Source organism: Pyxicephalus adspersus, chromosome 1 (genome assembly GCF_032062135.1).
Source record: "Pyxicephalus adspersus chromosome 1, UCB_Pads_2.0, whole genome shotgun sequence".
Taxonomy (NCBI): Eukaryota; Metazoa; Chordata; class Amphibia; order Anura; family Pyxicephalidae; genus Pyxicephalus; species Pyxicephalus adspersus.
Window position 1 is genome coordinate 84,397,013 of NC_092858.1, and position 27,621 is coordinate 84,424,633.

Here is a 27,621-nt window from a genome sequence, read left to right on the forward strand (position 1 = left end):
GTCCCCTGACCAATAGACATTGGAATTTATATTTATCGTACACAACTGTAAACGCACACAACACATTTCTTTGCAATCATTGTACATACTGAACAGTTATTTTCCTAACACGTTTCTGTTTATAGTAGTGCCTGAGTAATAGTGGGCGGGGCTTGGTAAATTTGGCGGCAGTGTTCAGAGAAGGTCCATGCAGCGGGAGTTGGGCAGCTTTCCCATTGCTCCGTCCACCAGAGCAAGATTGGTTGCTGCGGGCTTCCATACACTACACGATGTCATAGACTTTTCTGGCAGTGAAGTCTCTCGAGGTAAATGGCGCTGCATGTATAGTAGCAGAGCTGCTTCTTCCACCAGTCCTTCAGTCCCATGTGGAAAGCTGACCACCATAGAGACATGTTATATGGGCATTGCTCACATTATACAAGCAGCAATGTATCATTTCACACTTGTCATGACAACAATTTGTTCATACGACATGTTTCACTGTCATGTAGGTTCTTTGGTTTACATGACAACTTAGTGTTTAGCAAAGTTTATTTCATAGTGTAAATATTAATCTATTTCCATAAATGTGCGTTTTTTTTACTCTACATGACCCCTATAGAGAGATTTCTCCACACTTCCTGTCCTGTGGATAACCTCTTTACCAACATTATCACCCCTGTCAGAGTTCAGCAGTGTCAATGCTTCCCCATTTTATCCAACAGAGGAGGTATAGCACCCCCTGCAGGGCTGTGTGGGATACTTACCTTACTCCCCCACCACCTACCTATAGCTGACCCTGTCATAGGATGCTACCGGTATGAGGACAACTCATCCACAGGAGGCTGCAATGTATAATCATAAGAAGAGATGTCCTTTACAAAGCTAGTGTGTCATATCAAGATCACACCGAGAAATGTGTATCACCCAATGACCTGGGCCCAGGAGGTTACATAAATATCTACACATAAGGGAATCCTATGGCTGGGGGTTCTCACCACCCTTCACTGACAAATTGTAATCAGTCCTAAGGATTCCCAAAGATAAGCCTGCAGAAGGTGGCAGTGTGTCTATTTATAACTAATTGTCACATATTTCAAAAACACAAAAAAGTTAGCACATTTTTCAGTCTATAATGATATTAAAGCAGGTCAGGGTTTTTATTCAAACATTGTATTAAGTGAACACTTGTTTGTACCCTTAGATTGTAAGATCTTCAGGGCAGGGCCCTCTCCTCCTCCAGTGTCACTGTCTGTCATTTGCAACCTCTATTTATTGTACAGTTCTGAGTAATATGTTGGCGCTATATAAATACAGGTAGTCCCCGGGTTACATACGAGATAGGGACTGTAGGGTTGTTCTTAAGTTAAATTTGTATGTAAGTCGGAACGGGTACATTATTTTAATAAATGCCCTTATGACAGATGTTTGTCTCAACATATTATTAGGCAGTGTGGTGTCAGTTACTGTATAAAATCCTCAATGTGAGTTATTCACAAACAAAGCAAAAAAAAACAACTTTATGGAGCCTAGACATTCATTAACATTTGGAGCAAGCTGTGCTTTGATATACAAAAAGAAACAACTGCAGAGTTTGTGTTGGTCAATAAAGAGTGACAAGAGGCTGCAGAAAGAGCTCACCTCCATAAGATCACCCACAACCTCAGCTGTGTTTAGCAAAAGATTTTCTCTGCAAGTCATGCAAACCGCCTTGCACACTAGGGAGCAGGGAAGCCCCATTTTGTATCTAGGAGGCATCTGTATGTTGGATGTCCTTAACCCAGGGACTACGTTTACTCTTTATTAATAATATACTCTGAAAATAAATCAAATTGATTGAGGTATGCAGATTAATCATACAGGTATTGTCATAACTCAGGCTTCTAAATGTAGCCTGGGCTGGTAGGAATTGGGGTACAACTATGGTCCCAACTAAGTATATATGGGTAACCTGTCTGAAAACCAATTATATACGGTCTCGGTGCCCCACTAGTCATCTGCATGAGAAATAAACAAACATTGATAATGACACGGTTGATATTACATGATTGTTTCCATGATTTAACAACTAGTCTTGGAGTAATACACGGATAATACATAAATTCGTTAACATAGGAGAATTAAATAATGACATGATTGAAAAATTACATGATTGTTTCCATAATTTGACAGCTGGTCTTAAAGTAATACATGAATAATTATTTCATATTGTCGTCATAAAAGGAATAAATTAAATTGGAATATAAATAACTGTCCTAGTGGTGGATATAAGTGATAGAAAGTATCACGTAGGTGACGGCTGGTGACAAATATGCGAAAGTTAGGGATAAGTGCTGTTAGGGTGAATATAATAGAAAAGGATTGAAAGAGAGTATGTCATTGAGACCCGGTGGGAATGTGGCATTCAGGGAGAAGATCCATTTTGCTTCAGAGTGAAGCAAAATGTTGTCGAGATCTCCTCCTCTTGGGCTGGGCGAAATTTGTTCCAAGGCTGTGAAGTGAATACATTTTTCATCGAAGTTATGGCATGTGCCAACATGATGGCTAAATGGGGTCTTTATTTTTCCTGTTCTGATTGTGTACACGTTTGTAAATTCTTTTTCGGAATGCTCTTTTTGTCTTTCCTTTATAGAAGCGGCCGCACCTACATGAGATCATGGTCATGACCCCTGTTGATGAGCAGACAGTCAATCTGTTGTTTTAGCTTGTGTATTTCTTTGTTGGGGAGTTGAATGGTGGATTGTTCCCCCAATTCAGGGACATTGGCTGCATTTCCTGCATTTGTAAACCCCTGTAGGTAGATTTGAGGTGTTAAGTTCCACGTTTTGTTGGAAATGACTAGAGACAAGACTATGGCTTGGAGACGAAGATCTCCTATAGGTTAGGTTTGGTCTCTGGTTCAGGAATTTAGCTGTACTGGGGTCGCGTGGCAGGATGTGCCAGTGTTTACATGAGTAGTTTGGTTAGTGTACTGTGTTGGTTGTTGTATGTGGCAATAATTCGTACAGTCTCATCCGGGGTGTACGGTCTTTTTTCCTGGATGAGGTCAGACCATGTCTGTGTTTTTGCTTAGGCTTTTTTTAGGAGTTTTTTGCTATAGCCTCGCAGGGTTAAGCTGCGTACACACATTGTGGATCGTGTGGATTTGTGGATCGTGAAAGATCCTTTCCAACGACAAGGGAGTGCACGATGCATGAACGGTGCTGTACATACAGCACCGTTCATGCCCTATGAAGAGGGGAGGGGGAGAGCGACGGAGCGGCACCCTGCTGCGCGCTCTCCCCCTTCCCTTTCATTAGGATCGGTTGTCGTCCATCGTCCGTGGATCCGGCAGGACGGTCGTTCGGACGATGGACGACACCGACTGTACACACGGCAGATTTTCGCCCGATATTTGCCCGATGCCGATTATCGGGCGATAAAAATCTGACGTGTGTACGCAGCTTAAGTCTTTCTCTGAGGGCCTGGGCTTCTTTTTCAAAGTTGTTTTCTCCTGTACAGTTCCTTTGAAGACGTAGGTATTGGCTTAAAGGTATGCTTCTTTTTAATTGTGTTGGATGAGCGCTTGAAGGATGAAGTATAGTGTTTCCAGCTGTTTCCTCCCTGTATAGCCTTGTGCTAATGCGTCCTGACGGTAACATTCTTAAGGTTGTGTCCAAAAACGGTACTTTATATTGATTGTATTGCATTGTGAAGGAGAGATTATATGTGTTTTTTGTTGGATCATGGAAAAAAAAATCCTTAAGGGATGTTTCAGGGCCCGTCCAGATGATGATGATGATATGGTCAATATATATTTTCCAACAATATTTGTGATGTTTATATGTGGACAGGTCAGGATTCTGGAATAAGTTTGCCTCCCAGTTGGCTAAGTATAAATTGGCGTATGATGGAGCACATATTGTGCCCATGGCCACACTTTGTATCTGCAAAAAGTGTTGGTTATTGAAAGTAAATACATTCCTGGTTAGTATGTATTGTAGCAATTTTCCTTTGAATTGGTTGAATGCCTGGTTTGATGGATAGAAGCCGTGAAGTACCTCGAGTATGATCTCAATGCCTTTAGTGTGGGGGATACTACAGTGGAGTGCCTCTACATCAGTAGTAACGAGGAGGGCATCTCCTGGGGCTTGTATGTCCGATGTAAGTCTAAGCAGTTCCAGAGTGTCCTTCAAATAGGATGGTAACTTCATTACTATGGGTCTGAGATAGGCATCTACAAGTTCACTTGCAAAGGAGCAATTGATCCTTTACAGGAATATTGGGACGTCCTGATGGGTTGTTAGGCTTTTGTGGACTTTCACATTAAACCTTTCAAGATGAAGTTTTAAGGAGGAATATTTGTCTTGAAAGGCAGTTGAGTTAATGATCTCCAGGTTTTTTGTGTAGATTTCGGATAGTTCATGGTTTAAGGTAATCAATTCTTGTTTGTAGTGATTGATTAGTAATTGCATAAGTGTTGCTGAGCATTTGTTTAGTATTTCTTCCCAGGCCATTTTCAGTTTTTCTGTGTTTGTAATGTTGGTGAAGATTTGTATCCAAATTGCTATGGGTATCCTTCTTTATTAAATAATTAAAAAAAAAAACTGGATATGCCAATGTGAGATGGAATCTCTTTCAAAGGGTTTCTTAGGGTTTACATAGGTTGAGTGGCATTAATGCTGGATGTGAAAGTTCAAATGCTTGCATAGAGATACCCTAAATCCTGGACACTATATTATGTTATGTGCATGTGTTTCTGCTCACACTAACTCCTATACATGGTTGAGAGACCTAAGGTGCATTACAGTCCTATTCTTACAAATGTATTACATGTGTACAATGTTGTATTAACAGCTTGTTCAGACGTGCAGTAAAATCAGGCATTCTATGAACCTTAAAAAGGCAAATGAGTCAATTTCTTGTTGTGGTGATACAGGTGCCCCTTGTAGCTTCTGTGAGTTGTTTCCCCCACCTCTACAGACTTGGACTTCGAAGTGATTGCAACTGCTTACAAACCTCTAGACAGACACATTAGGCATTTATTAGAGGTGTTTTCTGACATTTTTGATACCTGGAAATTCCCCCCAGTGCTTAGGTCAGGAGGTCCTAGGTGATCATACCTATAGAGTGACAACAATGTCTGCAAAGGTGGACACAGCAGAGCGGATCAATTAAATCCATTTTATCCTGAGGTGTGGGACAAATCTGATTATACACATACTCTGGGGAAAAAAACAAAATTATGGATGGATATTATGGAACATTTCCTCCCAGCAGTGAAGAAGCAGTAGGAAGCATGGCATCAACAAAAGGATTAGTGGGTCATATTTTAAATGGGGGTTTAGTCCTTTGGTGTGATAGAAAGGAGTATTTAGAGTGAGATAACCTAGTTTTGCTCTATGGGTAGCCAGGTGCATTGGTAGGCTAGATCAGTGTTCAAGATTTTTTTTAAAGCTGGGTGGGAAGAAATTGTAGTTGGTTGGCAGTCGCTGTATTGTTACCCAGTTTATTAGTAATCACCCAAAAACAGCCAGGTGGTTACTGAAAATTGGCGGGTGGTGTGCCCAGCTAAAAGGGGCTGGGGAGAATACTGTAGATGAGCAACCAAGAAGCAGCCAAGTGCATTGGTATCTCAGCTGAGGTTAGAAAGTTAGCCAGGGGCATTGGTAGTCTGGATGTGATTGGGAAGGTAGCCAGGTACATTGGTAGGCCAGATGAGAAACTAAAAGCAGCCAGTTATATTGGTAGGCCAGGGGTTGGTGTAATGGGGATCTGGGGGTGGGGATTATTTGATATACGAAAGGCCCCTTTAATCAAAGGGTTCAACAGATGTCTGCCCACCAACACCCGGGAATGAATACAGGGGTACATAGTCCCCAGCACAGGAAGTAAAGAGCAGTAATGTAATTCCCTACCCTGTCATCAGTTCAACTTCCTGTTTATATAAAGGAAAAAAAACAGAGCCTTTAAAAACACCTAAAAAAGTCTTTTTAAAGCGGACCTATCACTAGGATTTTTTCTTCATCAAAGGTTAGACACCTCCACAGTGATAATAACAGAATGTGAACGCAAAGAGCCTCATGGGATACATACGTCACGAATCCCAGAAGGATTCTGGCTGCTCCTTCTGCTCATGCCCTATCTCGGGCATGAACAGAAGGACCCTTTGCTTCAATGGGAAAAAAAAACTGCTGATCCCACACCTGCCCAGTGCGAGATCAGGTGACGTAGGCAAAAGGTGGAGAGACAAAGAGAAACAAAGATAGCGCCCCCTGACAATTCCTCTATGCCAGGACCAAGGCAGATTACAGGAGGACGCAGGGCCCAATCCAGGAAACCTCCGAAAGTATTGACGGATCTGCGGAAGTAATGGTTAGTGAGTTTTTTTGTTTTAGTTTACTTCCACTTTAATCATTTGCAAATGCCAGACTAGCTCTGCAGAGTAGGCTTCTGGGAGCAATAAACACAGTTTTTCTACAGGTATGAAAAAGCCACAAATTAAATCAAAATTGGTAATCATCATTTTGTCTTATGATTTCCCAAGCTGGGTGATGGTTATGTGTTGGTGTGATCATGACAGGACCTTAGAAAATGTAGCTTTGAACTATTATTAGAACCAATATTATTCCTAGGATACATACTATTCCATGGAAATAAATACAGGAATAATTTCTGTTGTGCATGCTGGATTTTTTTAGAATACTGTATAGTCATAATGTAATAAAGTATAAGATTTATAATACTGACTATTCTCCTTTCCTGCCGTATAATATTAGATATGCGTTTAGGGTGTGGCTCTTCTCTTTTTCTAAAATGTTTGGATGATAAATTTCATTGTTTTTGTTTTTATTCTATTAGAAGCTGGAATATCTGAAGAGTCTGCTAAGGAAGCACTGAATATTTTCAAAAGGCAAGGCAGTAATTCACAGATATTAAAACATACAGCTTTGGAACTCCTTGAGCAGGAGCAAGCTCAGGGATCAATCATAACATTCTGCTCAGCCTTAGATGAAATCCTTGAGGGTGGTGTGCCCCTGGGCAAGGTCACTGAGATATGTGGACCCCCTGGTGTGGGAAAGACTCAGTTATGGTAAGGGAGCCTAATATGTCCAACTATGTTTATTTGTAAAGCAGCAACTGATTACTTCAACCTTAAAATTCAAGTTTAAAACTTTCTTTTAGCACAAGTACCAGGGCCTGTGTTAGGGCCATGTGCATAAGACATTGCACTTTATTTCAAGCCTACTTTTCTAATGAATGGAAGAACCTGTTTGGTAAGATACAATAAAATTACTGTATACTATTATACATAATAATATACAGACCTATTCATAGTTTTTTATGTAGACGTGGGTGCTAATATGCATTACAGATTCTCTCCTAAACTGTCTACTACTCTGATTATCATTTTGCCTTCAGTTGCATCCACTTATACTTTTAAATCAAATTTTAATTTACTTCCTAGTTTATGTGTTAGTACATGTAACAATAATGTGGTGTTTTCTTTTTTTCTACAGTATGCAGCTGGCTGTAGATGTGCAGATACCAGAGTGCTTTGGAGGCAATGATGGGGAAACTGTTTACATGGATACTGAGAGCAGCTTCAGAGTGGAAAGACTGGTGGACATAGCCAATGCTTGTGTTTTGCACTGTAGCCTTATAACTCAAGCCCACCAAGAAGAAGGTGTTTGTCACTTTATTGGTATTTGTTACAGTTTCCTTGTACTTATATTTTCTTGTTTTGAAATTTTTTTGTTCAAAATGTGCTTGTTTTGAAAGTCAGATCAAAAAATATTGATCATCCAATACAATTCTGAAACAGAAGTTTTTTTTCTGACTGTTAAATGTGAGCATTCACTGTTAAATATATTTATCGATTAGATGTTGGTTTCAATAAAAACTTTGAAAAAAAAATTAAAACCAAGGGCACTTTCCTTAAATGTTAGATTTACATATCCATCAAGCATTGATTGGGAATTTACATTTTTTTACCATATTGGAGTGGGTGGGAGTTTTGGGGGGGAGCAGGTGGACAAATGATGGCATTAAGCATTACAAAGCCAGTTGGTCAGGCATTCTATAGGGATAAAACAGACAGTTACTAACCAGTAGGTGCACTAGCTGCAATTGCTAAGCTTATTCTGAACTCGCAAGTCTTAATACTTTCAACTTAAGTGAAGTGAGTCTTCTTATTTTTCATGTCGTTACTTAAAGTTCTTCTAAAGCCAAAACTTTTTAAATGTATTTCGGATAGAATAAGTGTGTATTAAAACCAATGTTGTTTTTTGTCATCTTTGTCCTATAAGGGATTTCTCTTTACGTCCTCTTTACTCTCTCCAAATCAAGGGCTGCATAGACACGTGCAATAATTGTCGTTTCATATCTTTCATAATCCTTTCCAACGACAAACTACTGCACGATGCATGAACGAGTTCTGTACATACAGCACTGTTGTGCTCTATGGAGAGGGGAGGGGGAGAACGACGAAGCGGAACTCAGCTGCGCTCTCTCCCCCTTCACTTCCATTAAGATTGTCCGTGGATCCGCCAGGACAGTCGTTCGGATGATGGCCACTGTACACACGCCAGATTCTTGGCCGATATCGGCCGAGAAACCATTGCAAGTGTGTACGTAGCCTAAGTTATACTTTAAAGTATTTAGGCCTTTGTGTAAACAAAACAGCAATGAGGACAACTGAAACTCTTAATGTGTCAGGAGATACCAAGTTTATATTACTAGGTGTCGTGGGATTTTGTGTTTCCTTTGTTCTTCTTAGCTGATAAGCAGGTAACAAGGTGTACGTATACAAACCTTAGATCCTCTGTAGTGAAAGTCATTATGTTTTATAACTCCTGTATAAAGCTGGTATATCCAAGAATATCATCGTGGTTTACTAGTAAAATGATCTTTCTCTAGCCTATAAATCATACTATAATTAATAAAATGTAACCAAGGTAAAAGCTATAGTGTGTACAAGCTTGTCAACTGTGTAATGTGCTGTTATGCTTACTTTTTTTTTTTTTTTTTTTAAAGTTTAACCTTTTTATATTTTACAGATCACAGACTAGCTATGCAAGGATTTACTGTTAATAAAATTCTATCACAAATGTATTACTTTTCTTGTCAAGACTACATTGAGCTAATTGCCCACATACACACTCTGTCAGACTTCCTAGCACAGCATTTAAAGGTAAGTAAGCCTACTTTATTTTACATTAAGCTCATGTACTAAAATGTTTCCTTTTATTATATCTTGTCAGCAAGCGTATGATCACTGATGTGAACAAATGGTTTAAGTTAGGTTTTTGTTTCATTTTAGTAAAACCAAAACTAAATGAAGAATCAGGCCACCTAGGTCTATATTTTGGTTTTAAATGTTTACAATGGTCTTTTTATCCACCAGCTAAACATGGACCTTTTATTGTCTACCTATCTGCTGTGAACTCAAGATGTTTCTTACATATTTAGATTTGCTTTGAAAAAAAGCAGGAGAAATATATATGGTCATTTTGCCCAAGATCCATAAACAATATTTGCTATACATGATACCTCTTTTTCATGTTACTGATATAATTTGGTATAGTGGACCACTAACAATATATGTTTAGATGCTCTTGTTGAGCCTATTATAAAAAAAACAAGCTAATTGCCTGGAAGTTAAGCTTATCTTTTGTCTTCAGTATATTCATACACCAGAAAAAGCCTGAAGATAAATGTGTGACCAGTTGTGCAGCAATTACATGAACACTTAAGCTGCATAGTCGTTCGAGGTCAGCAATTTAGGATATAATAAAGGCAGAGGATCTGAACACCAACCAGGCAAGTTGTATATCTCAGGACCAGCTCTCTGATGCTCCTTTCACTTCCTGCTATGAATAGGACAGGACAGATATTCGCCTCATGCCCAATGTAAACCTTCTTGCATCCCTTTTCAACAACAGGTTTGTCCCAGGTACAGGGATCCTCTAGTGGAAGATGTTGATGTTCTAGTAGCTCAATATACCCCTATCTATACTTCTCCTCCCCCTAAAACATCACCCCAATCTGCTTTGCAGTATTGATATAAAGAGAGCATTCAGTTGATCCTCAATACTGATACCTGGGTGGATATGTTATGCTGACCTGGTAGAACTTTATACAAATGTTCTGTGGACTCTTTCAGCCAGTCAAATTCTTCTGTCTCAAGGACCAATTTACCATTCTGCTTCAGAGTTGCTACCTTTACCACATGGCTTTTTAAGCCTACCTTTTGAGAGATAGGCTTAAAAAAAGGAAAACTACTATCTATGTTATTTATCACTGGACATGGAACGCATATTTCACTTGGTGTAATTGTCAGTCCACTCTAGGAGTTCTGTGGAACAAATCCTTACCTTCCTGCAGATTTATACTAGAATTTGGGTCCCAGTACTCTCGAAGGCCAGATATCTTCCGTTGCTATCTTTTTTCATTATTTCAGAGATTGTTGCCCCCCATCCTTGTTTAAGACCCTTGCAAAGGAAGTTTCACATGTGCCTCATTTTGTCTGTTTCTCTGTAGAATCTCAGTTTGGTTCTCTGCTCTTTAAAAACAAAAAACATTCTTTTGAACCCACTATATACATTCATCTTTCTTTTTTCACTCACAAAGTAGCATTCTTTGAGGAGAGTGTCTGAACTGATGTCCTTTTCCTTTGAAAGGTCTTCAGGTCTCATAGAGGGAAAATGTGTTTTTTTTTTTATTTCACTGTTGCGATTTATATCCTGTGGTGCTTTTTTCAAAGTGTGCAGGTCAACAAGGTGAAGATACATGTTATATTTAAAGTTTATTGTAGTTAGTATCATTTATGATTATGTATATGTCATGTATTCTCTTCTGCCAGCAGAGAGCACTAATGCAACATTAATACTCCTACAGTTTTGTGATTTTTTTTTTTTTTTTTGCTGCTCTGTAATTAAAATGATTTAAACCAATGAGCCAAAGTAACAAGTATGATGTTGGCCTGTTACATGTCCACAGCGTCCTTTATTTATTTCACATTTAATAAAATCAGTACTGACCTTATAAAATATTCTATTTCAGCTTACACCTGCAAACGGTGGTTCAAGGGGGGGATAGGAGCCATAGAAGACCACAAGGAAAACCATCACTTGGCTCACTGCCTCCTATATTTAGTAAAAAATTGATGTATGGTTACAAACAAATGAATTATCTTGAGATAACTAATAAAGCTATCTAACAAGTCCACAGAGAAAGGTGATCTCATCTGTTAAAAATAATATAAGTGGTCATACAAAATGTTAGTAAGGTCCTCATGATCAAGACACCCGAAAATACTAAGCACAAAAACCTCAGTATAAATCCTTCTTGGTCTTTAATACATTGTAAAATATCTATTTAGGAACATCATCAAATTCTACCTAACTCTCACCAACCTTAACCCAGTATTATGTATGCACACTTACCTTTATGGGGAAAAATGAGGTAGATTTCTTTAGACAATAAACATATGGTCTATAATTCATTAAGAAAAAATATAGCAATGTCAGATACAGACACAGAAAACCAAAAGCAAAATATGGGATAATCTAAGCTCCAAAGCAGCTGTCCCTACCTGGTTCCATTTATGATTTTAATCAGGTTTCAGCCATTAAACTCCACCAATCAGAGAGACAGTCTTAGAAAGTATCCGGTCTTATATGAAACAAATCAATAAAAACTGATATGTTTTAGATGGACCTTGTGATATTAGGCCAGTATTGCAGGCAACTTAGAAACAGTTTACCTAACCTCAACCAACTGCAGCAACTTTTGGCACCTGGATGGAATTTCTGCATGAGGATCTCCCTTCCACTTAGCTAGGAGAGATTATTGAAGCCTTTCACAACTCACTATGGTACCATCTCAGAGCTCTGGGAAGTCTGTTCAGTTGTCTGCCCATTCCTGTGCCTCGTCTGGTGGTGATCACTTACATTCTTTCAACTTTACCTCCTTTTCTCTTCTTCTTGTCAAGATGCTAAAATGTATTTATATCTTTGTTGTTTTAGTCTTACTTTTGTTACCATTCCCTGTCACTCCTAAACATGTAAAATAAGCTAATTGTAGTAATGTTATTTGTCATTTTCTTCACAGTCCAGGAGATGTTTTATTTAGTAGTTTAACACTCCCTGATTCTTTTACACTATGGGTATATTGTCGCATTCTCTCCATCTAAGTATCATTTGTCATTATTGCGGTAATTGTTCCACCTTTTCATGTTGTATAGTGTTCTTTCAGTTTAGAATTTACTTTTTATTTTTGCAATTTATGCAGCTGTTCCTGGGTTATAAGCAATAGAAAATCAGGTTTCTATACTTTCTGTTTAGGATGCGAACATTGTTGCAGAGAGCTAGGGCCAGAGGTACTGAATGTTGTGGAGATTGCACATAATTACATGGAGCAGCTCGCCAGATTAAAATAAATTAAATGAAATTGGCCACAGAAAGGTTTAGTGATTCAGGGTTTTTAATGTGAATTACCTTTTTGAGAACACATTTACTTTAGGTTTCTTTCTAAAAAGAAAATTTAGTGGCTTCCTAACAAGAGATGTTACACAGTGCTGTTTGGACCGTAATGCAGACTAAATCAAGCATTATCTAAGTTCTTTTTATGTTTACATCCAAAATTGGGCAATATTACATATTCGGCACAACTTTGGACTGTAATGTAAATATTGGCCATACTAAAATTAACTTCATTTATCTTTGTTTTTCAGGCAGAAAGTTTCTGTAGATTCAGAGATATGTAAATAAGAGTTTATCCTTTTGTTTTTGTTGTATTGTATTTTTATTGATATTACTGAGTTTGCATGAAAACTTTTCTAGCGAGCTTGTTTAAAGAAATAGTTCCTTATATCATGCTTTACTTAAAATACAGCAAATCCTGACAATGTTTATGTGCTCTCGAGCTGTGATATTCATTCCTTTTGTTCAAGCGGCTATTGTCCACTAGAGGGCGTGTGTGCCTGTTCCATTAGGTATACTGTATGATTATGTAAACACCAGTTTTGAAGACTCGTGTGCCATCTAGTGGTCTCTTTGCTAAAATATAGTAAAATCTGACATACAGACGTTTTAAAAGTTTTATTTGCAATGCCAAATTTTCATCCTTTGCTCTCTGGTAAAAATAAATAATCATTCTGGTCAGTATGAGCAACAACTTGATTGCTACATTTTTTTTAATGTTTATAAATAGGCACCTAAATGCATTTTTGCATTGGGCTTGTAGATAGTTTATTGTTTTGACCTTGTTTGAATGTGTTTCCTCCAGACACGTCCTAGAAATATACTGGTACAATAATTTGCTTCCCCCTAAAAAAATTTACCTTTTTCTAGGCTAGGGACATTGGACTAGGACTTTGGTATAGAAGGGTAGATTGTGAGCGCCTCTGAGAGGCAGTTAGTGACATGACAGTGTCAGGGTTTTAAAAAATTCATGATGGTGATAAAATGAAATAGGGGAGATTATATAAGTATATATAAATTAGCTAAAAACTATCAGTTGGTGGTGAATTTGTGATTTCTGGTAATGCTAACATTTTGCTGTTTTTTTTTTTTTTTTTATAAAATGGTGTTTTAAAGAGACGATTTGCATTCTTTCATCTGGTTTTCTTCTATCGTTTAGGTAAAACTTGTGGTTGTTGACAGTCTTGCATTTCCTTTTCGGCATGATCTTGAAGATCTCTCTTTACGGACACGTTTGCTAAATACTTTGGCTCAACAATTGATCAGCATTTCTACTCATCGTAAACTAGCAGTAAGTGGATTATTTTGGACTGGTTCCAATGGTATATCAAGCAATTTAATCAAATGATATATTTGCAGTCGCACACCAAAAAAAGCGACATTACTACACAAAGTTAAGACTGAATATGATAACCTTGTGATCCTGTCTCAGTGGAGTGTCCAGCACACAGCAACATATCATGTACACATGAACCTATCACATACCGCATAGATACATACAAGTAAAAAGTGCTAATACACAAACAATCTTCACAGATCATACAGATCAATTCATTATGAGGTCTAATCCCCAACTTTTCAGGTTCTTATCTGACCTTTTGCTTAGCAATCTCCTCTTACTGTAAAAATCTACCGACTCCTGGGAGACGACCCACATGTCATGCCGCAAAAATGCAAGTGATGTCATAACACCGTGGTGAAGGGAGTTAAAATTTCAAGCTCTCAAATACAATTTATAGGCCTTCAAAACCTCAATTCATAATCTATACATTTGTTCACTCATAATAAGTTTAGTCTCAGATAGGTCTCAAATGCTCCGCTATTCCGTACTTGACAGCTGTCCTAAAACATTAGCAATAACAACAAAAAAAACATACAACCATCACTATACTAAAAGTAGTATAGGCTTTGTTAATTTTGTGATAACTATTTAGGTGGCTTGGTGGCCAGTAGCAAGGGAGCAGGTGCTTAGGGAAAGGGGATGCACATCCTGGGAATGGTCGCTCCTGCTTGTCATGGGAAAACCTTGCAAACATGAGAAAATTCTCATGACTGCATGACGACTAGCTGCTGTTCTCTCCCTCATTAGAGAGAGAGAGAGAGTGCCACTGAATTAGCATTGTTGCCAAGAACCTAGCATTCTCAGGAGGAGAGGCAAGCGTCAGTAGCTTCCATTTTCTATCTGTATATGTTTCAGTCTGGTAAGAATAATGATTTTTAGGCCTAAGCATTTACCTGGCAGACAAACTTATATGGAAGCTAGTTGGGGGCCATGATAAACTCAGAAGATGTCTTTGACCAAGGGATCATGAAACAACATCCCCATATTAGATTTCTCAAAGATGTAAAAAAATTTAGTAAAAAATCTGGTCTCTTATTGACAAGCTAAGGTAGAATTGTTGGGATGCTTATACTTTCTGTAACCTTCTGGTATTTTTTAACAAGGAATAGCAAGCCTGTGCACATTCGGGTATTTACATATTTTTAGCAAATGATAAATTCAAGATCTTCCTGACCTCTGTAGTTGTATGCTCTCTGAAACAATTCACAGCAGAAACACCTCAGTTATTCAAATAATTCTCCCAGCAGCTCAGCTAATTCTATTTCTTCATCTTGCTTACATGAGTGATAAGAGGGCTGCCTAGTCCCAGATGAAAGGAGGTGCAGGGTGAGCTTCTAGAGAACAACTTAGGTAAAAATTTGCTTGTCCAACTTGCTTAGCCAAAATAAGAAAGAAGAAGATGGCAGTGCCTTGGCCAGGACAGTGGAGGATTCTAAGACAGCGCGGGACCGAATCAAAGCCAGGTATGATGGGCTCTGTGAGTATAAAGGTAAGTGATGTTTTTTATTATTAGGAAAGTCCTGCTTTAAGCACTGTTGTGTTTTTGATAAGCATGTGTATTTTTGTACTAAAGGCACACACAACAGAACCAGATTGGCTGGCTCTCCTAGTTAAATATTTGCATATTAACAACAGGAAAAAAAGTTATAAAAAAAATTATCTTAGATTGTAAACTATAAATAACTGAGTCGTTTTTTCCTCCTGTGGCGTAGATTGTACTTGTTATGTATGTAGGTTTGTCATTTGCAGCCCTTGTTTAATGTGCAGCACTTGCACGTTTGTCAAAGCTGTTTTTTTTTTTTTTTTGCTTTTTTTTTTTTTTTTTTCGATAATATTTATAACGGTCACTGACCTCTGAAGATGTAGACATTGTAGAGTAATTCATCCCCAAAGTTCTCAAAAAGAAACACAGGTCTTTGTTGGGAAGAATAAGCTGAGCTACTAAGATAAAAGTGAAAATACTTTCTGCTATAATTTAGTGAATTAACTATTACATGGTTCCTTTATCTACCCAGGCTTTAAAGTTCCCTTTTTAAGGTAAAGTGTAAATCCGGCTGTACAAAGTCATAAAGAATTTAAACAATAGTTCTTGGTACCACTTTGAAAGACTTGTTGCAACTCGTTACCCTGCCTTACTGTGCTTTATTACTATGTAGAATAGGAAGGGACAGAACATGTCTAAGAGTCTAGTTACTCAGGCTTGTGTCAGGGGCTTTCCTTATTGATCAGTTTGTGAGCATCACCAAACTGGTGACATCCCTCTTTATCTCTTTTCTTCCTGTGTGCACCGTGCACTTATTTAGCCTCTAATATCAGTTTTCTATTTGTGGGTGGCAACTCCATTTTTCTGGTTTTATTTATCAAGTAATCTGTAATCCTGTTGATGGTAAACAAGAAGAGCAATAGTTCAGCCCATTTTACCATTCTATTAGTCAAGGCAAAAAATTTAGCTAAGGTTATTTGCAGAACACTAAACATTGTTGAATATGGTATAGGTATGATTTAATTACACAGTCCTGTTTCCAGAAATTGAAAACCTATGTAAATAAAACCTTTTCTTTGCGTGCTGTAGCTCTGTAGAATTATAAATAAAATGTACTTTCTGCTCTCATTCTAGCATGCTATGCTCTGATCAACTGAATTGCTGCTCTAACAGCAGCCTAAATATAGCCAAGATCTAGCAGTAGGCAATGTAATGGCTTCAGTGCTGGAGGAGTTAACAGCATGATATGCCTGATTAGCTAGTTAATGTGGAAGATATAAAAGGGGCCATGCTTATGCATAGTTTCTGTCATTGCGCCAGTTCAAATACATTTTAGCTGGAAACAACATGCAAGTCGCCTTGCTTGATTGGGCTTTTTGGATTCAGCAGATGCCTTCTTTATTCCATTACTCTTCAACGCTCAGATTCTATTTGATTTGTATAATGTATTTATTGTTCCAGAGATAATAACCTGGCAGGCTTTCAGATGAATAGTGCTGAGGTCTGAGCTGTTTTAGCTGAGACTCAAAGAAATAATGCAAAATTGCATTCTCATAATGCCATCTGCTGAAAGGAACCACACCCCCCCTTGCTTCAACGTTTTACATGCTATTTGCACTAAAGAAAAGATTTGCATGATTGACATGATCCTTGGAGACACTTTCTCACAGAATGGTAACGTTAAAACAGCAGTACAATCATGGGAAGAAATACCAACCTAATGGCTCCTTATTGAGATCTGTGCTCCAGTTACACTTCACAAATTCATCTAAATATTGAACAGTTATGAGATCCCTTTTCTGTAAATATGTATGTATGTATGTGTGTATGCTTATCTGTTGTGATTCAGATTAAACAAATCAATCTCATGCAACCTCTTTTTCTTGGTCCAAAATAAACATGGATTCTCCACACACCTCCAATATACCACATCAAAACCTGCTGACTACAGGCTACAAATTGGTCCATGAAATCAAAGAATTTGCTTACAAAGTTTAACAGTGTTCATTATTACTGTGTAGTTAGCCTTTTCAGTGTTCTCCCCAGCCCCTTTTAGCTGGGTGCACCACCCAGTACTTTTCAGTAACCACCTGGCTGTTTCTGGGTAGTTAATGAAAAGTTGGGTCACAGAGGACACATTATGCTAATATCTCCTAAATAAATTCCCCTACCAATATATTCACACTGCTTCACTACAGACCTGATGCTGGAATTCCAAGGTCAAAAAAATCCCATTTCTTTTAGGACAGGTAGTAGAAGTATTAGCAAAGTCCTTACTCATGAGTCATATTCTAAATTACCTGCCATTTTATAATTATTTTAGGAGTGATGTGTATCTGTTTGCCACTTTGTAAGGGGTCAAATAGCTTGACAGATGGCAGTCCCCCCACTGATTCGTTTGAAAGCTGTAGCAGTTGTTTGCACCCCTGTAATGAGAAATAGCAGGAGGTATTGATGTCAGCATTGCCTCAGCTTATAGCTGGAGTCTGTCAGCATTTCTGAACAATTTTTATTATGGGCCTGGTGAAGAAACAGTGATTGTCACTATATATATGTATTATACATTAACATGATTGCAATTCTTTCCAGTAATGAATGTCTGCAATAACATAAATGCAGGTTTGCTTTATTGCAGATATTCAATATTGCTTGCTAAACTGCTGACATAACTGAACAAAAAACACCTTGAGGTGGCTGTATGTATTTTTAGATATCTTTTCGAATAAATGTACTACAAATGAATACAAATCTTGACTTCGGCTTTGACGCGCCTGCAATTTTCATCTCTGGAAACTATCTTTCATAATCATTTCCAGCGACAAAAGAGTGGCAGATAAACGAACAATCACGGTTACCCCCCTGTTCTCTTCATTGACCTGTATTATGTTAAGACAGATCCATGAACGACTGATTGACTGCTGTACACATGTCAGATTCTCGCCCGAGACCATTTGAATCAGACAATAATCATCTTAGATGTGTACAAAGCCTGACGCTACCAAAATATCATCTCCCCCGCCCCATCCTTTTTAACTCACTCATGCCATGACTTGATTTGTTATTACCATAATTATTGAGACTATATGCTTAAGGCTGTGTTTATTGACCTTTATAGCGTTTACGGAAAACCTGCTATAATTACTTTATCCACAACTCACAATATATTAGTGTTGTAGTCAGTAGGAAGAATGCCTCATACTTGGCTTATCATTGGCAACCCTTACAGATAGCCATTGGTGTCACTGACCTGAAAGTCACAAATTGCTCATTGCTAAAGGAACCCCTAGCAACCTCTGGAGGAACCCTTGTGGAAAACAATGGCTTAAAGGAATACATGTCTAGTCTCATACTTCAGATTAATACAAGGTAACTGTAGTTTTTAACCATCGTTTTCTTGTGTTCTCCTCTGTCCCATGTGCTTATGATTTGGTAAATTTGGAACACATTTGTTTTTTCTTTTTTCCTGTTCTTCAGGTAATTTTGACAAACCAGATGACTACAAGAATTGGACCCACTGAGTCCTATTTAGTACCTGCATTAGGTATGATAGTGATATGAACACATTCTAAAAATGCAACTTTATATAGGGTACAATATACAAGATTCAATATAGTAACCTATGCAATACATCATCAAAGCTAAATCTTGTGGCTGTATTTGTAAAGGTTTTTAGTTAAAAGTGTTAATTCCCACTGGTAACAAATCTCATCTTACTAATAGGAAGGTGAACAAAATATTATATACTGTACAACATTACAGATTACAGTGAGGTAACTCTTGCAATAAAAATACAGCTGTAAAACATGTTACATTGATTAGAATATTTTTATTATAATTGTAGTGTGCCAGCATTTTGAAATGTTAGTTATCAAAGCCAAATAACAAATTTCTAAATGGACCAGGTGATGGTTATTTTACAATACTAGGATTGCTGCTATATTCATCCCTAGAATTGGACACTTTGTGCACCTTTCTCTGTGCAATGTCTAAGATCTAGGAACACCTTGTCAGTGCAGGCTTCCCTGGACAAAATTATATCCTATCCAAAGTTGTCTGGATCATTTCAGTGTTGACATCACTCTCTTAAGGTAATGGAGACATGAGTGGTGAACGCATGCTTTTTCTCCCTCAGTTTGTAATTACTGAACACAGATGTTACCTTCTACTGATCACTGAACACTAGTTCTGTTGTTGTAATATTGATCAAGTAACTGAAATACTTTCAATGTCTCTGATCAAAGATGCAAATTGTACATTTTGAATTACCTAACTGATTACTACAATTGCAAAATTTGAATTTAATTCTCTTCTGTCTGCCCTTGTTGCCTATAGCACATGACAGTATGGTACAAGCTGATACAGGTCTGTCATACTGTCTGCACATCTCCACATCATACTTATTCACAGAATTCGCATTCACAGTCACATTGTCCTTGGGGACTTCCTCCCTTACGTACTAAATGGTGCTTTATTGACTGGGTGCAAGACGCAGTCCCCAGTGGAAACATTAATCTTTGCTTGCCTATTTAATTTGCCTGAAGTGGAAATCGGTTAATTATAAAAGAGGTTTGGATTGCCTTAAGCCGACTAGCTAGATGTTTTACAAGAAACAAATTTATTTCCTTATATTTATTCAAATAGGAAGATAAATGACTGGGGTGGATATGATTGCAATTTTACTTTTACCTGCTCAATTTATTTATGTGCTTGGCTTTGGCAGTCATCCATAATTAACAATATTGGATAAATATTCTGGACAAATAGTAAGATTACAAAAATAATTTATCAGTAAGGTTGCTAGATCCAATGGAGTTTGTGCATTTTGAAAATATGATTATATTTTACCAGTGCCCTTCACATAGAGAGGTTAGCTTCTTTTCTGTGTATCTGGTGCAGTTTTAAAGATTTTTTTTTATCTTAAAGGATAAATATACCGTGGTGTGTGCTTGCCTTTCTGTGTTGGCCTCTCAATCTGTTCAGGGGTTAGCTGTGTCTAAGTAGTAAGTCTCCTTAGACATGAAGGAAGCCATATATCTTCAGGAGCCATTCTAGGACATAATAGCCTTATTAAAATCTTTCGGTTGTTATTGGGCTGGTGTGTCCAACACTGGAAAGGATTTTTGAACACTATGGGGCACTACTACCATAGACAATTAAGCATGCACTTGGGAATGTAAGGATCTGGAATAAATTAGTTTAAGGAGGCTAGGAAGAACTGGAGGATTTTTTGTAAATAAGTGTAGTTTTACTTTAAGGGACTGTGCAAATCAGCCTTATCCACCGCAGTCCATTAATGTTGACATGTGTTACATTAAGGCAGCCCATTTGTTTAAAAGATGTTTGTAAAAAGAAGTAAGCACACAGATCTGGTGCAATATCCCAGACTTTATTCGATTGAAAATATATGATAATTCCCTCCACATTTATGAGGTCTAGGTGCCATGTGTGATTGGTAAAGGTACTTAAGGCATATCCATGCATCACTTCAAGGTGTTCTAACTAAGTATCACTACGCTAGTGCTTAGCCTCTCTGCTGCTGCAATCTTCTAGCGACTCCTGTGACCCCCGTGTTCTAACAGTCTTCCCTGTCCCAGCATCCTATTGTGTCTTCAAGAATGCCTGTGTGTTTCTACAACCCTTTTTTTTTCTGTGACCCTTTGTTTTTCTGTCATCAACGTGTTTCATCATTACTGTCTATCTCTTTACCAACTCCTGCTTGTTCACTGCCCACCTTAACTTTTTTAGAGCTTTACTCAGACATTGCCTCCCATACTGGTACTTTATTTATCATTTAAATTCATATTTTGATTGTATGTATGTTTCTTCCTTTCCAGGGGATAGCTGGGCACATGCAGCAACCAGTCGTTTAATACTTAACTGGGAGGGTAAGCAAAGGTATGTATGTATCATACATTTTGGTCACACTCTTTAGTACTCTTTAGCTTTTAGTCATTCCTTAGTTTGCTTTCAGTGAGGGGATAACTATTATACAGGTAAATACCTTCCTACCTTTACAATGTCTTTGACCGTGCCACTTTTACTAAATCCCCCCCCCCAGCACAAGGGTCCTACAGGGTCAAGTAGACTCTAGTCCACTTGGCTGAAAACAGCTGGGCACTGATATTCAGTGATCAGCCAAAGCAAGTCTGCAACTACTTAGTGAGAACTTTTTCGAAAATAGATTTTCTCAGGAATAGGAAGAGGGTAAACTATGACTTGAAGAACCTCCATCAACCATAAAGTCAGTTGTGCATAAATAAATAAGAAATGCAAAGTGCTAAACCATAGCTCGCCTTGCAGCCAGTATAAAAATTTCTGCTAAAGTTGCTTAATGGCCTGTCCTAAAATGCCCAGTGTGGTAAATTTAGGTGTTTCACAGTCAAGTCTCAAATCTCCATAGCTAGGGTGCCCAACCTAGACTGTGAAGCTGCTAGTTCCAGCCCACTCCTCATTCCCTCTCTGCTTCTTGTCTTGCGGGGGATGGAGGAAGCTTCCCGAGCATGCTCATTGTGAGCTAAGTGTGAGCTCCCTGAGAGTGGGCGTGTACTATAGACCTCCAGAATCAGCTATGGCTGCTCCCCGACCACCTTGTACTGTTATATAATCCCAGCAGCAGTATGAGAGCTGTGTCTATGCAGTGGTCATTATCCCCATGTATAAACCTCCATATCTCCTTCACCAATTGTCATAGAAATGTGAAATTTTCAGGATACACAGGGGAATCTGGGAGCTGTTACAAACACAAATTTCCTTAGCCCCCTAGACATAACAAGTTGCCAGATACAGGGTTTCAAACATAAAATCCTAATAACAATCAGGGATATTTTCACATTAAGGAGGGCTATTTCAAGACCAGGGTCCCCAAATTGAATTTGCATGTTAGGGACCCCCGGGGGCCACTTCCATGGCAATGAGCATTGTGGTACTGTCAATCTACTAGCCTATTACTTTCTGTGAACCTCTCTGGAACTGTGAATTTCTCTGGAACAGAGGGATTTTGGCAACTGGAAACGTGGGAGCCAGTAGACAATGCCTTTCCCCCAACCCCCCCCCCCCCCCACCATAAAATTTTAAACCTATGATATCATGCTACCCTGTCAAACATAGCTATCCCCTTACTTTTTATGAACCCCATTTCTCGGTTAAAAAGAAAGAAATGTAGCTGCAAGTGCAGGACTCTTCTGGCTAACTCCACCTAAAGTTTCATCACAATGGCACCATTACAAGATAGGAAAACTATATCTCTTATACCATTCTACCTTTTCACACATAGCTAGCCACTGACTGGGGTATAAAGGGTATAATGTTGGGGTATAAAGACATTTAGTGGCCCCCTAAAACTGACAGGACGCATTGTATCGTGTAGCTTCATCTCTTTGGTACAGGAATGGTGAACAGGGAGCAACATATGTCCGGCCACCACTGTATGATCGCTTTAGTTTTGTATCCGAAATTGCAGAAAATTCTGCTGTGCAAAAATTCTTGATTTGTCATTTCCTTTATTTGGTACATGTACGTTACAATACCTAGAAATGTTTCAATTTAAGTTCATTTTAAATTGAAACTATTCTAGATTAAAACATACATCTTTATTGTTTGTTTGCATGGTGGTCAGCAAGTTTTATCCCAATGTCAACAGCGGCCCCCAGATGAAAAAAGGTTGGGCACTACTTCTCTATAGGTTAGTCCTTGGTCATCATTCCCAGGGGCATTCCATAGTGTTTCATTTCCTTTCCCAGGAAAAAAGGAGTAGATGCTACACTTGATGTTTGCCAAAAGACAGATTAGTAAACTTTGCTAGGGTTGCTATTAGAAGGAACTGTTACTTTGCCCTAAATATGCACATGACACCTACGCATTTCAGTTTGGTGAAGGTGCCCTTAGATTTCTTGTCTCTGCATTTCATTTGCTACTTCTGTACTGTATTTTTGTAATAATGCAATTTTCCTTTGTTTTCAATCAGGTATATAAAGCCAGCTTCACTGACAATCTAGTTTTGATGCATGTGTTCTTCTTTTAAATTTACCGCTGTTTATGGATTTCTATTCATTATGCATAGACTGTGAGATTTGGCTTCTTTTTGAAATGTAAATAGAATTTACTGAAGGTGTTTGTGCTCATTGAAGCACATAAACAACAGATCCACTGTTTCTGTCTTGGTGTAGTCAGAGCATAACACTTGGTCCATTTATTTGTTTGTTTCTAATTCAGTGATTTTTAAAATGCACAAAACATCTTTCATCCTGACTTTTTTTCTGGATTAGTATGTCTTTGTCAGCAATAAGTTGCCATGGAGTCCGCAAAAAAGGAAAGCTGTGAAAATGCTTTTACAATACATAATTTGTTCAGCTGAGTAGAATGCCACTCTCTAAGATTAAATTTACAAAAATACTGAGCCTTTTTAACAGAGTTCTCATAGGAAAGATGTTTAGCACTTCACAATGGTGAGGGGCGTTACTGTATTAAAGAATTTGAGTATTTTATAAACAGTCTTAAGTTGTGCAATCTAAAATGGCAACACCTAGGCCTGTACATAGTATTTGCAAGTTATCAAATCAGAAGTAACTAAATATAGGAATCTGGTGTTTTCAGGCAGAATACGTTCTTTGAATGGTTATGATTTTAGAAAGATAGTAGATGTTTATGTGTTGATTATAGCAACTGATGAGTTGTCAAACTGCTCTTTAAAGCAGCAGTCGCCAACCAGTGGGCTGGGGCTCTGGTCTGTGCGTCCCCGAGCAAGGTCAGGAGAAGGACCCAACTGGGAGGTCACACCAGCCAGAGCCGCAGACCATGTCTCTCATACGGATCCCAGGCTCAGGGAAGTGGACCGGTTGTGTCTCTTGTGTCTGGCTCAGATCTGCGATGGGGGAGTGGGTGGGTTCTGGCATCAGGACATCACTATGGGGGAAGTTTCTTCCCCCTTGAGTGACACCCGGCTCCCCGCGCATGCACGGTTCGGAGCCTGTAAATTTAGTGGTTCGAAAAGGTTGGTGACCACTGCTTTAAAGTAAAGCTTTTGTATTAATGCCTATTGTCCAATATGTTCACAACTGTTTTAAACAGGAGGTAGTTTGTCTAGAAGCATTGTAGGTCTGCATATATGAATATTTGATTTTTTTAGCAGTTTTCTCTCTTGCTAACATCCAATATTTTTGGTTAATAATAATTGATTGTCCACTTTTTTATTCAGTTAATCAATAGTATATTTAACACCTTGGTTTCCATTGTAATACCTCCACTGATCAGTTTTTTCCTGTGTGAAATTTACCTTTGTGTTTGCTCCCCCTTGTATTTTACTTGAAATACAAAACTTCTCTTGTAGTTATCTACTTATTATATATTTAGTTTAAAATTATTGCTGATATTAGTAAAAAGTATGAATAGTGTTATTTAGAAAGAGGAGACGAACAAGCAAGAAGAATAGCTACATGATGACATTATTCAACCACTACTGCCTATCTATCACACTGGGGGACAATTAGTTTTATTAAGAATATAGCTGAGTGTGTACATGTTATGTAAACAGTATTACTACCCAGGCAGCTTTTCTACAAAATTTCCATAAGGCTTTTATAATGAAGGTCCTTAGTGTGTAAAAACTGAATTTTAAAATGTGCTTCATTGAAAGACTAATAACTGAAGATGATGTGGAAATTGCACACTCTTCGCTTATCTCAGTAATTTTATTAATTAGTTTGAAAACACAGTTCATTACATTTCTGTCCATTTTTCAATTATGGTTTTGCTTTAAATCTCCTCTAATTTTTGTGCACTAAAACAATATTTATAGTGGAGAAATTTATCTTATCTATATTTTTCTATTACTTATTTGACTGTGATTCTTAGCTAAAACTGTTTAAGATGTTTTTTAACAGTTTTAGTTGGATCATGACACATTTGTTTCTATAGAGTCACAGTAAAATTGTTAGGTATCCACACCTGGAGGGCACAATCATTAATCATTGAAGTATTAATGCATTGAGAAGCTTCAAATGACTCACAATACATTGAAAAAAGGGTCTCCCTATTCAGGGCTACAGTGTGCTGACTCCTTTAGACCTTAAAATAAACCTGTAGTACATTTACACATGTAAGATAGCCACACACATATCAATATGAAATACTGAAATTATCAGGTTAAATAAGAATTGTAAAATACAGACTCTCGATTGGAACAGTTTAAGGTGACTACCTTGGTGCTCATTGTATGGGAGATCAATTTGCTATTTCTCAAGGAATCCCTAACAACTTTGGGAGGATCCTCAGTTATGAAAGGCTGTTTAAAACATAATAACCTGCTTGTGCCTTGTTACATTGCTTGTACCCAATCAGAAATGAATACATGTACACCACCTAGGCAAGCTGCAAAAATGAGTGCAAAAGCTAAATGTTGGCACATAGTTCCCTTCTTATAAACTATTCTTTAAATATTTTATGATAGATAGGTAAATGATGTCAGTATGACCTACTGTAAGGTCTATAAATTATTCTTGTGTTCTTGTGCTTGCTTTGATCTTTTGTCTAACAATCCAAACAGGTACTATGAGGTTTTCATGCCTATGTTTTATGTATTGTGTTAAAAAAAATACTTTCTTGTTTTTTGTCAGCTGGATAAGTGTAATGGTTTTTAGTTAGTTTAAAGTTTAGTTATGGGCGTTTGTTTTATTGTAAACAAATTATGGATAGTATAACCTCTGTCATGTTTTACTTTGATGCCTGTGGAATGATTTTCTCTCATTTCCTGTTGCGTCTTTAGGACAGCAATTGAAGGAAAATCTCCCTATCAGGGTGCATGCTCTATACAAAACTAATGACATTGTGTAGGACAAACACTTTATTGTCAAGTGAATGCATTTAGTTTTTGTAAATTGTTTTTTGATTGTGGGCATTATGAAAGAGTTAGAACTTCTTTTAAATATTTATTGCTCTCTGTTACATTCTAAGCACTCCAACAGGGAATGTCCTCTCAGTTTGGAAACTTTTATTTCCACTTACTTCCATGGCAGACAATTTGCAAAAAATAATGGGCTTCTTGACATTGACTGTATTTTCAAACTGCACAGTACTCACAATCATTCGCCTGTGAAAAACTGCGTTCACCTGTGAGCATGCCTTTGCTTCCAAGTTGCTTGGAGACACTATAGGGTTGAAATGTGTTCAGCTCAGTCAGCCATTCATGTACTAGTAAAAATCTTTTTTTTTTTTCTTTTTTTTTTTTTATATCTGTTGCACAATATTGGATACTTCAAGTAAGCATAGGTTTACCTTATTTAATGCTGTTAGTTAAAGTTACTGTTTACTCATACTCCTATTTTCACGTGATGAAATGAATGGGGGTTCTGGCTTAGTTTCTCTTCAAAGAGTGTCATTTTGCAGTGAGTGTTACCAGCTTGGTAGGTCTGTCTGTTCCAGGACAACAGCTGGTCTACACCTATAGAAAACTACTGTTCATATATTGTAATTTTTTTTCTTTACAATATCATTGAACATAACTAACAAATGAAGCAAAAGACAAAACATGTTATTTTTAAAGACAATTTTCTCTCTTCCTAAAAATATTCAATTACAGGTTGACAGATTTGCTGGATTTTTGTAATTTATGGTAAAGTAAATCTTTTTTTAAGACAGATTACAAAAATGTATTCTATTCATAAATAGACCCTAGTAAATATTTTAAATAGCCTGTACCTGTCTGTGGGGCTGCATATATAATTAGTTTTTATTTATAATAAAATAAAACCTTTTTTATTCAAGTAGTTTCTAATCTGGCTGGCCGTTCCAAAGCATTATATATTGGTCACATAATGTAAAACACTAAGTTTATAGATTATCTGACCCATCTATCATTACAGATGTGCAACACTGTGCAAGTCACCAAGTCAGAAAGAACGCACTGTACAATACCAAATCACGGTAAGCAGCAATATGTCACTGACTGGATGTTATTGAGAGAGAGGAGATGTTCTTTAGTTCTAATACTTGCTCTCCTTTGGAGACTCTTCTGCTCCAATAATACAGTCCAATGAGTGAGCCTGGTCACCGTAGGACAGGAATTGTTAGTAGCAGGTTCACCAGATAAAAATAAAGCCAAAAAATCTGATATAAAGGAAACTAATTACAACATTACATTCACAGTTGTTAATATTTTACAGCACCAAGGGTTCCGTGATGTGCAAACTTCTCAGCCTCAGATGGACACGGCAAAGCCTGAAATAAACCCACGCAAGCGACCTAGAGAAGATGATACAAAATAACATCAATTTCCATTTCATTAACTGTCCAAAACACATGGATTTATGATAACATATGCCTATATTTTGTAACGTAATAAATCTTTTGTGGTATTCATA

General features: G+C 37.7%; 1 protein-coding gene across 5 annotated transcripts; it reads left to right on the top strand.

Moving 5' to 3' along the window:
* Positions 1-146: 146 nt before the first annotated feature.
* On the top strand, positions 147-27,621 carry RAD51C (RAD51 paralog C). Of its 5 annotated transcripts, none has more exons than XM_072416461.1 (9): positions 148-305; positions 6,820-7,051; positions 7,479-7,663; positions 9,018-9,151; positions 13,603-13,734; positions 18,743-18,809; positions 21,103-21,163; positions 27,124-27,184; positions 27,424-27,621. In XM_072416461.1, the coding sequence occupies exons 1-9, from the start codon at positions 188-190 to the stop codon at positions 27,523-27,525; spliced, it is 1,092 nt and encodes a 363-aa protein (XP_072272562.1). In that variant the 5' UTR covers positions 148-187; the 3' UTR covers positions 27,526-27,621. The 5 variants fall into 5 exon arrangements, 4 of the variants coding, with proteins under 4 accessions (XP_072272579.1, XP_072272562.1, XP_072272594.1 ...); XM_072416493.1 differs by having other exon boundaries at positions 6,820-6,871; XM_072416470.1 differs by having other exon boundaries at positions 149-305; positions 7,479-7,645.